The following is a 12,105-nucleotide window of genomic DNA, read 5'->3' on the forward strand; positions in this document are numbered from 1 at the left end:
CAACTAGCTTTGTTCGTATTCCTTTACCTGTACCTTAAAAGGTTTGGTATTTTGTGTTTTCCATTCATCCGAGTTTGCATTTTCTCATATAATTTCTTCTTGGACCTGTGGTTATTTTGGATGCTATTAAATTTCTACATATTTGTGCATTTGCCAAACTTCATTGTGTTATTTATTTTTAATATAATTCCATGTGATTAGAGAATATCGTTTGTATTATTTAATTAGATGTAAATTTACTGAAGCTTTATTTATTGTCTCATGACACTCTATGTAGGTTATTTAGCTATGTTGAGGTAAATCCAAAAGAAATAACTCTAAGAGTTGAAAATGAATACATCTGTGTGTGTGTGTGTATGTGTCTGTGTTGTGAGTATACAATGGTGGAGAGAAGGGACTGCTGATTTTCAAAATAAGCTTCGTATGATTATTTTTGTTTTATTTTTGCAAGTATTTACCCTTATAATTTCAATAAAAACAAAAATTCAAAATTAAAAGAAAATAACCCTTTTGTGACAAGTTATTATTTTAAAGCATTCAATTATATCATTCTCTTACCCATTGCTTGTATCTGTATCTTTCATGTGTACCAATGTATGCAGACATACAGACACACACACACACACACACACACACACACACACACTGTTCAGTAAAGAAAAGAAATGTAAGTTTGACAGTAATTTATAGGTTTTTAAGTATACTGAGATCGAGTTACATCTTTCTTAATAAGTCAGTGTTGTGATTTTATATTTTTATACAGTGAGTGTATGTACTATGCTTTTAATGACATCCTTCATCCACAAAAGCATGTAGCTTAATGGTTACTAAAGATTAGAAAAAATACATAATCCTATTTAAATCTGTTACATGACTTTTTGGGAAGATGCATATGCTTGTCAAGTGGCTCATTGGTAAAGAATCTGCTTGCCAATGCAGGAGACGTGGGTTTGATCCTTGGGTCAACAAGATCCCCTAGAGAAGGAAATGGCAGCCCACTCCAGTGTTCTTGCCTGGGAAATCCCATGAACAGAGGAGCCTGCTGGGCTACCATCCATGGGAGTCACAAAAGAGTCAGGCATGACTTAGTGACTAAACAGCAACAATAAAATATTCAATTTGTCATTTTTTTAGTCCAATTTACTATTTAACACTTTCAACAATTAAAAACTCAGAAATCCATTTCTTAATGTTTGGACCATGACTCTTCACGGATTCCTAAATTCAGTATGAAATTAAATTATACATATTTATAGTTTTCTGTAGTGCCACACATTGCTTACCATTTTTAATTGTTCTGTGTTTACTAGGTAGTTTAAAGGAGATTTACCTAGTGTATCACAGTGTAATTCAGTCCAATAAGAAAAACATAAAAAATGCTGCAGAGACAGCACACCCTGTGAGATTTTGCCCTCTAAATTTGTGCCAGTGAGGCAGATTGATTGTGTGGTTTCCCAGCATTTCAGATGTCCTTCACTATATTTATAGCTACTTGTAAGTTATCTGTCTTCATGTGTGTGTGTGTGTAGATATAAATAGCCAGTGGTGCTTTCTTGGTTGACGTATGCAGCAGGAAAATGTGAAATCAGCAGTAAAGGACTTGATTTATTTCTAGTTGTAACCCTTCCTTTCCTACATTGCACCAGGTTTGGATACAGCCTAAACTGCTGATGGACAATTTCTATTTTATTTGGCATCCTTGACTGGACTTGTTTGTTTACACTAAGTCACTCAAGCCCTTCTTTTCCTTATGGGCCACTTATATGTCTTCTCGGCCAGTGTACAGAGTTGTGCTTCCTTACATGGTAGTCACTAGTCATATATATTTACATGAAAGCTGAAGTTAATTAAGATTAATTATTTTCTCAGTTAACATAGCCACATTTCAAGTTCTCAGTATCCATATGTGACTGCTGGATAGTACAGAACATTTCCATCATCACAGAAAGTTGTATTTGACTGTGCTAGTATAGATCTTTCCTTCCTTTTTATCTTTCCTGTTCCTGCTCTATATTTTCTTGCTTTATATTTTCCCTAAAGCTCTTGAAAATGAGCGAACATTGTTCACTATTTCCACCAAATTTTTTTTTTAATCCACCATCCTTTTTCTGCCTTTCAAGGATATGCAACCTTCGGGTAAACATTTCATAGTAGTTATTCTGGATTTACAGCCATTTTTACAGGAAGGTAAGAAAAATCCTTCAAGTATTAAAAGAGAAGACTTTTGAATGACACTTGCCCCTTTTCTATTCATAAACATTTTTTCTACCAGTATTGAATAGGGACTGAAATCTTTTCTATATCAGAATATCATTCTTCTCTTGGAGGTATGTGTCTGTTTGAATGACAGCTTCTAGGAAAGTATATAGAATGGCACACATCACAAAACTTTCAGTTTTCCCTCATTAGTTTTAGTGTTAAAAAGTGTTGTAGACTCATAGTTCTGTTCATGTGATAAAACTTACATGAGTGAAAAAATCATGGGCCTCTCAATTTTGTAATTACAGGGCTACTTGGGTAAAAACACATTTTGGGGGGTAAATTCTTTGTAAAGATTTGAGTTAAGAGAGGGCAAGACCAGTATGACTTCCCACCTACACACAGTTGACAAAGACGGTGGGGATTGGTTCTTAGCTCTGTAAATTCATCACACAGTATTTTAGAAAACATGTTACAGGAAGGGAGAAAGGCCTCATGCTTAAAATAAAAGAGAAAGTTAAAGGATAAGGTCAGTACATTGAATTATCTTGATAATCACTAACATCATCATCATCAGTGATAGTATCAAACATCTTGAATGAAGCCTACTGTCATGTTCTGTGTTAAACCTCTCCCATCAATGCAGTCTTCCACTCCTACCATCCCTGATTTGGGGACACAACACAGATCCAATGACAGTTAAGACTCAATATCCAGCAACTGTTGGGATTTAATCCATCATGATCACTCTTTACCTTGATCATCCCCCCAAATGGAGCCCTCTGTGTATACCCTGCCATTCCTGCTAGCTCTGTGCTCCCTCCTACCTGTTTTTTCTCTCTTCCCCTCTGCCCTCTAGGATATCTGTATTTACATAAGCCCTTGATGTTTTGGGGAATTCCTTTCCCTTCACTATTTCTTCATGCTATGACCATGGCTATCTCTAGGGCTTTACTTCTTATATAGCCTTTTCTGTGGATCAGGGTGTGGCTCTAGAAGTGATGTTTTCTGGAAGCCTTGTTCCCTGGGTTGATTTTTCTAGATGGTCTTTGTTACAGATGGCTGCCTCTTTGAATTTTGCATTATGTGAGTTTACCACTCTCTGGACATTGCTGCCAGCTAGGTGCATTGTACATTCTGCTCCCTACTCTTCTCATTTTCTGAGTGATTTCAGTGTCCATATGGAGGTCCATCCAGAACCCTGTCTCTCAGTTCCTTGTCGTCATGTTTCTATTGATTTTCTTTATTCCCCTCAGCTCTTCTATTGGGAACCCATGTCCATCAGTCATAATCAGATGAGGATGATGGTTTAGGAAACATACTTATTACTTGGCTTTAAAATGAGTTCATATTATGTTAATAAAAAAAAAGGAATAAGATAGTACCTAGTGTTAGTTGCTCAGTTGTGTCTGACTCTTTGCTACCCCATGGACTGTAGCCCACCAGACTCCTCTGTCCATGGAATTCTCCAGGCAAGAATAGTGGAGTGAGTTATTATTTCCTTCTCCATGATAGTACCTAAAAGTAATATAAATACTATTAAAATATGTGTAAGCAAAATATTGGTTTCTGTTAATACAATAAGCAAAAAATGAAGAAAAAAAAAAAAACAACCAGAAGAGGTAAAATATAAATGAGACAAAATATAACTGGTTGTTGATAACTAATAATGAGAAATTCCAAGAGAAATAAGATCAAACGAAGTTTTAAGAGCTGAAATATGGTAGGGTAGTATTTATACATGATCTCTATCTTTATTCAGTTTAACCCTTGACATCTGTGTGCTGGTATCACTACAGATGAGTTGCTTGCCCAAAATAAATGAAACATCCATGAGAATAATATACTTTACAGTATTTTTATGCTTTTATAATTCTGTTATAAGAACAGATTATTTACAAAAGATTGTGTGATGTGAGATGGTCAGTGTCTTAGTCTGTTCAGACTGCTGTAACACAGTACCACAGACTGGGTGATTTATAAGTGACAAAAACTTATTTCTTACAGTTCGGGAGGCTGGATATATAAGATTATATGGCACCAGCCTATTAGGGTGAGGGCTCCCTTATGAGTCGCAAACTTCTTGATGTGCCCTTACAAGATGGAAGAGGCTAGGAATCTCTCTGGAGTGTCTTTTATAAGGCACCAATTACAGTTACACAACTAATCCCCAGTCATGAGGCCTCATGGCTTAAGCACATCCCAAAGCCCCACCTCCTCATTTTATCATTTTTGGGCTTAGGATTTCAACATATGAATTTGGGGGAAACATTTTCAGACCATAGCAGCCAGCTAGTGTTAAATAGAAACAAAATGAAAGCAGTTCTTATATTAAAAACTTATTTTTTTACTTCTCTAGGTTCTTGAGATTATCACATGATGAGTATCTGGGGAATTCCTGAAAACCACTGATTGATTTGTCCTTCATATATTTTTAAAAATAATAATTTGTTGAGTGGCAATTTCTGTAACATAAAGTCAACCATTTGGAATTAATGCAGTGCCTTCACAATATGGTATAACCATGCCCTTTATCTCATTTCAAAGCATTTCCATCACTCCAAAGTAAAACCCTTTACCCATTAAGTGGTTTCTCCCCATCTGTCTTCCCACCAGCCACTCACAGCCACCAATTTGCATCCAGTCTCTATGGATTTATCTCTTCTGGATATTTCATGGAAAATCATCTTTCCAAAATTTTTTCTTGTGTTTATTTGTAGTCACTCTCTCCTTTACTTTCAGGTTAGGGCAGACACTGATCTCATTTTATTTGTGTAATTTTGTCTTTCCACTCGTATGAATGAAATTGTAAAGTATGTTGCCTTATCATTCTGGCTTCTCTCACTTAGAATAATACATTTGAAATCCATTCATATTTTTCTGTTTAACAGTAGTTCATTCCGGTTTATTGTTGAAATGTATTTTATTATATGTGTTTACCAAAATTTGTGACCTATTCAGTATTTGGAAGGGATTTGACTTGGTTTCAGGCTTTCACAATTATGAATAAGGCTACTAAAACATTTCCATGCAGTCTTTTGTATGAAAAAAATTTTTCTTTTTTTGGTAAACATCTAGGGTTGGGCATCTCTGAGTCTTATGTTAAGTATGTTTTTAATTTTCTAAGAATCTGGAAAATGTTCCCCAAATGACGAGAAAAATTTACATTCCTATCAGCAATTCATTAATGTATTAGGTGCTTGCATCTTTATCAGCACTTGGTAGTTATCATTTTTATTTAAGCATTTTGATAGGTGTGAAGTGTTAATCTTCTGTGATTTTAAATTGCATTTTTCTCATGTCTGATTATGTTAAACATCTTTTTATATGGTAACATGTCATATGTACATTTTCTTTCCTGAACTCTCTTTTCAAATCTTTTACATAGTTTTCCATTGGGTACTTGTTTTTTCTCTTAATCTTTGTGCATTATTTATATATTTAGGATGCAAATTGATTTTTTTCAGAAATAATGTTTTTTGACTAGTAATTTTAACATTATCATTAACAGAACAAATGTTTAAAATTTGATAAAGTACACTTTAATTATTTTTTATAGATGATTATTTTGATGTTGCACTTAAGAAACATTTTTCTCCTACATTTTCTTCTGCAAAGTTTATAGTTTTAGGCTCTATATTTAGGTCTTTGGTCCATTTTGAATTAATAGTAATTATTTCTAATGTCATTTATTTTTTTATTTTTAAGAATTCTATTTGGACTCATGAAAAATAAGCCGTCTTATGTTGAAAAAAAATGTGCTTTCAATGTCACAAGACAACTTTTTTTGAAACTCTCTTTTTTAAAAAACTGCTATTTTGCATAATATCTCATTAGATCTCCTGAACTTATTCATCTGGCATAACTGAAACTTTGTACCCTTTGACCAACATCTCCCCATATCTTCCTTCCCGCAACCCTTGGCAACCACCATGTACTCTCTGCTTCTGAGTTTGACTGTTTTAGATTCCACGTGTAAGTGAGATCATATATTATTTGTGTTTCTGTGTATGGTTTGTTTCATTTAGTATAATGTCCTTCAGCCCCATCCATGTTGTTGCAGATGGCAAATGCAAAAGCCTGCTGCTTTTAAAGATGAGAAATATTCCATTGTATGTGTGTATCACCTTTATTTTTTATCCATTTATTTATCCATTCATCCTTTCATGAATATGTGGGCTATTTCCACATCATGACTATTGTGAATAATGTTGCAGTGATGATAGGAGTGCAGGTAATACTCTGAGATCCTGATTCCAGTTCCTTTGGGTAAAACTCAAAAGTGATATTGCTGGATAATATGTTAGTTCTGATAACAGTATTGTACTTTATACTTGAAATTTGCTTAGAGGGTGGATCCTAAGTGTTCTTTCTCTCTCTCTCATACATACATAGAAACACACACACATACACACACAGTAACTACGTGAGGTGAGGTGAAGTGAAGTCTCTCAGTCATGTCCGACTCTTTGCGACCCCATGGACTGTAGCCTACCAGGCTCCTCTGTCCATGGGATTTTCCAGGCAAGTGTGCTGGAGTGGATTGCCATTTCCTTCTCCAGGGGATCTTCCCAACCCAGGAATCGAACCCGGGTCTCCTGCAGTGCAGGCAGACGCTTTACTGTCTGAGCCATGATGGATATATTAATAGCCTGATTGTGTTATTTCATTATGTATATCAAATTATCAAGTTGGAAACTTTAAATATGTACAATAAAATATAGTATAAAATGAAGTGGGTGAAGGGAATAAAGAGATACACACCTCCAATTATAAATAAACCACAGGAATGTAATATTCTGCATAAGGAAAATAGTCAATGACATTGTAATAACTTTGTATGGGGACAGCTGATTACTAGACATACCATGGTGATCATCTCATAATATATACAAATATCAAATCACTATGTAATACACCTGAAACAACGTAATAATGTACCCTGTTTTTAAATTCTAAAATATCACAATTTTTATACCAAAAATAGCCAGTTATAATGTATTTTTTGTCTAACAGGTGGCAGCGTACAACTTTAGCATTCAAGTTCGAGTTAATTTCTTTGCAGCTTCAGAACTTGACTCTCAATGTTGTTTGTCAGACTCTCATGTGATTCCAAATAGACCACCAGTTATTCGATCATGTCATATTCAAGCTACTGGTATGTAATATGAAACATTCAACTGATGTGCATATCAACTATTTATTCTTATATAGCTAGAAGTTTAAAAAATTATAGCATGATATTCATTTTTTAAAAATAGAAATGCTAGAAAGTAAATTTAGTATATGGTTCTTGTGTATGTTTGTGAGTCTGTGAGACTGAATTTTGATAAATAGCATGGATATACTGTCCCATGATTTACCTTTGCTTAAAAAATAGGATGTAATTAAAAACAGAGGTCAGGTTAGTACTTTGGTTTTTTGTGTGTGGGCAATTTAAATGATTATTTCAAAATAGAAATTGTTAAAATAAAATACATTTGTTATAAAATAAAATGATGAAAATTTTATTTAATGTTTTCACCCCAAAGGGATGATTTACTAAAGAACTAAGTACAAGTAAAGAAGGATAATTATTTTAAAATTTTGAATTATTTATTGAATATTTATTAATTCATTTTCTTCAAGTATTCAAGTACAAAACTGATGCCCTCTGCAGACTATACTTTTGACTGGCTTAGGCTTGCATTGTATTATGTGCTTAAGTATTTTTCTTGAAAATTTAAGTCTAGTTTATATTATACTGTATTTTGTTTTTATTGTTCTGACGTTAGTTGTCTTTAATAATAAAATAGTGATCAGTTAATATTTGTACTTGGCACCGAGTTAGAGAAGCCTCATTAAAGTAGCATATACACTATAGGGATTTATTTCACTCCCATTTAAAATACAGAATTGGTAATTCCACAACTGGTAGAGAAATTCCATGAAATTAAAAATGTATTCCTTGTTTTAAGATATCTTTTTAGATTAGGAAAATTACTTTAATGAAAAAGAAAACATAATTCACTTATTTTATAATTAAAAATTAATGTATCATCATTAAGGAAAATTGGAAAATGTAGAAACACAGAAAACATCATCTGGAATGTGACTATTTATAATATACCATTATTAATAATTTGGTATCTCACTCTTCTTTTGTTCCATATTTAGCTTTTATTAGTTTATTTATAGCATAGTGGAGATCTTACTGCCTATGTTAAGTTAAAATCTGATCACCCAATAGAAACTGCCATTGGCCTAAGTTCTTGCGGGTTTTTTCACTCTGGAAGTTAATGCTCTTGAGTTTTATAATGTTTTCCTAAATTGCTTCCTCAAAACACACTTTGCCATTATTTTCCATATTTCTTTTTCTGACTCCTATTGGTTAGATTTTGTACCTCTTTGATTATATTGTATATTTTAATTATTTTATATATTCTCCCTTAGTGTCCTTTTCCTCATTTTTTATTTTATTTCCCAGAATTTTTTTCTGAACTAATATTTTATCTCTTAAAAAATTATCTTGGTGATTGTAAACTAACAAGATTTTCAAACATTTTTTCTTATTGTTTCTTTACTTATGGATTTTTTTTAAATGAAAGCAACACTTTTTGTCTGTAATTATATTATAAATATTTGAGCTTTTCTTCAGTTGAGTACATTGTCTCAATTTTTGCTGAGATATTTTTCCTTTATATCTGTCTCCCTCATGTTGAGGAGTTCCTTACATGTCAATTGAGTCTTGCCTGTTCTCTTGTTTCTTTGTGAGTCTCACAGTGTTGGCTTTAGCACCAATTATTATATATTTTCATGACAAACTGGATGCCAGTGAATGTTTTAATTTAGGGGGGGAACCAAAATATTAGTATGTGAGACCTTAATCTTGAGGAACAGTTTCTCCAGAAAATGTTTCTCTAATAATCTGTATTGGTAGAATGTATAAGGAAAATTTGTTGTTCAGTCACTCAATCATGTCCAACATTTTACAACCCCATGGACTGCAGCATGCCAGGCTTCCCTGTCCTTCACCACCTCCTGGAGCTTGCTCAAACTCATGTTCGTTAAGTCAGTGATGCCATCCAACCATCTCGTTCCTCTATAGTCCCCTTCTCTTTCTGCCTTCAATCTTTCCCAGCTTCAGGGCCTTTTCTAATGAGTTAGCTCTTTGCATGAGGTGGCCAAAGTATTGAAGTTTCCGCTTCAGCATCAGTCCTTCCAATGATTATTCAGGACTGATTTCCTTTAGGATGGACTGGCTTGATGTGCTTGCATTCCAAGGGACTCTCAAGAGCCTTCTCCCATACCACAGTTCAAAAGCATCAATTCTTTATCTAATTGATAAAATAAAGATAAAATTCTTTTATGTCAATTTATCTACTTGATAAGTAAAATAGAGATGACTAAATGGTGCCATAATATGGCAAAAGAGTGATTTGTTTTAAAAGATACAACCTGTCTATTATTTTCACTGTTAATCCCCAATTGCCAATTTGAAAATAGGCAGAATATCTTAGCCATTTCTTGTATATGGGCCATAACATTGTCTTTTCCTAAGATTTCTCATGACAAGAGTTAGGGGTAACACAGTGATGGAAATTATCTGTGCCTTTCTCTTATTCTACATATCCTAACTTCCTGGCGAGGTATCTATTAATTCCACTGGTAAAGTAAAATTGCTTGTAAGATATATGAGTTTTTGCATCAGAAATTGGTTTCTTTCCAGTGAATTATATTGCCATAAACATGTAAGATTCTTTAGTTTTCATTAAGGATTATAAACATCCTCAAGGTAAGTTTCAAAAAGTATAGATTTTTCAGCTCTGGTTTATGGTTCAGCATAGAAGAAGCTTAGAAGTCACCACTCCATCCTTACAGCAAGTTAAAAAGCTAAGCAAACTGAAAAATCAATAGATCTTCTTAGATCTATAAGAAAAGTGAGGTCACAGGGCAAACTCATGCCTCTGGAAATGGAGAGAGTCATGGGCAAATACAGAGAATCACAACTAATTGAATGGAACAGAAACTCCAAAGTAGAACTTCCTTTGGGAATCAATGCCTGGATAAGGAAGCCTGTACTGTAACTGAGGAATTGCTGGAAGTTCAGCATGGACAAGTCTGAGAGCAACAGTCTCTATGGGGCCCCAGTCATACTCCATGGGGCCTCTTTCATACTGTTGTGAATTTTACCTCTAGGAGCTTGACTTGATTCTCTTAAGTGATTATGAGAGAAAAATACCCTTATGTTTCTGGCAAGAGTGAGGAAAAGGAATTTTTAAATATGCGAAAGCATTCTGTTCTACTTAACAAGGTCTGCCCTCTGGAGAAACTCATTGACCAGATCTTGCTGGGGTTTTATCAGAAACTCCCTGATCTCAGGGAAGGGAAATATCCAACTCCAGTCTCCTCTAACCTTCTCTGTGTAAGAAAAGAAATATTAATACTCAACTCAGCCCACTCTAACCATTTAGTCCTAAATTGGTAGTGGTGGTGTGCAGATTGAGAAAGACATGTAAAGTTCATATTCTAGAGACATGGACTCACCAAAAGACTGAGATCTGATCATAAGATTATAGAATGTTTCTGCCCCCCCACAACTTACCACTATATTACTAAAGGTCTGTTTACAGCAGTTCCTCTTACCCAGTTCATCATATCTAAGAATCAAGGAAAAATGTATAAGACATACTAAAAAGTGAAAAACACAGTTTTCAGAGACAGAACAAGAGTTGAAAACCAGATGCAGTTATGGCATAGATGTTGGAATTATCATATTGAGAATGTAGAATAACTGATTAATATGCTTATAACTCTAATGGGTCAAGTAGACACCATGCAGGAACAGATGGGCAATATAAGCAAAGAGATTAAAATTCTAAGAAAGATCCAAAAGGAATGGTGTGGAGCAAAAACAGTGGAACAAAAATGAAGAATCTCATGAGTAGGATTATTAGTGGACTGGATGTGGCTGGGGAAAGAATCTCTGAGCTTGAGGATATCTCAATAGATATCTCCAAAGGAAAGCAAATATTAAAAAAAAAAAAGACTGAAAAAAGAACAGACTGAGTACTGTGGGACAACTACAAAATATTAATATGTGCATACTTGAAATACCAGAGGGAGAAGAAAAAGTAACAAGAAATATTTGAAACATAATGACTGAGAATTTCCTCCAAATTAATGTCAGACACCAAGCCATAATTCAGGAAGCTCAGAGAATACCACACAGGATGAGTGGCAAAAAAACAACACTTGGGAATATTATTTTCAAACTGCAAAAAAGTGAAAGATTGAAAAAATCCTCAGGATGTATGCACCCCAGTGTTCATTGCAGCACTGTTTACAATACCCAGGACATGGAAGCAACCTAAATATTCATCAACAGGGGAATGGATATAAAAAATGTGCTATGTATATATACACAATGGAATATTATTCAGCCATAAAAGGAGCAAAAGAATGCCATTTGTAGTGACATGGATGGACCTAGAGATGTTCATAGGAGTGATGTGAGTCAGAAAGAGAAATACATATTGTATAATTTAATTTATATGTAGAATCTAGAAAAATGGTACACATGAACTTACTTGCAAAGCAGAAGTGAATAGAGTCACAGATGTAGAAAACAAACTTATAATTACTAAGGTGGGAAAAGGGGCTAAGATGATTTGGGAGACTATAATTGGCATATGTAGACTAAACTAGACTAAAATGAGAACCTGCTGTGTAGCACAGGGAACTCTACTCAGTTCTCTATTGTAGCCTAGATGGGAAGGGAATCTAAAAAAAGAGTGTATATATGTATATATCTCATTCACTTTGCTGAATAACAGAAGCTAACACAATACTGTAAAGTAACTATACTCCATAGAAATTAATTTTATAAAAGTCTAAAGTAATTCAGAGGAAAAGACACCATAATAT

The 12,105-nt window shown here is 34.1% G+C and overlaps 1 protein-coding gene across 1 annotated transcript in view; it reads left to right on the forward strand.

Moving 5' to 3' along the window:
* LOC108634685 (cilia- and flagella-associated protein 47-like) overlaps positions 1 to 12,105 on the forward strand; it is a 132,425-nt gene that overhangs the window by 94,424 nt on the left and 25,896 nt on the right. Inside the window, exon 22 of the mRNA XM_018044760.1 lies at positions 7,216 to 7,357. Coding sequence (XP_017900249.1) covers positions 7,216 to 7,357 — 142 coding nt within the window. The remainder of the gene's footprint in view (positions 1 to 7,215; positions 7,358 to 12,105) is intronic.

Source organism: Capra hircus, unplaced genomic scaffold (genome assembly GCF_001704415.2).
Source record: "Capra hircus breed San Clemente unplaced genomic scaffold, ASM170441v1, whole genome shotgun sequence".
Classification (NCBI taxonomy): Eukaryota; Metazoa; Chordata; class Mammalia; order Artiodactyla; family Bovidae; genus Capra; species Capra hircus.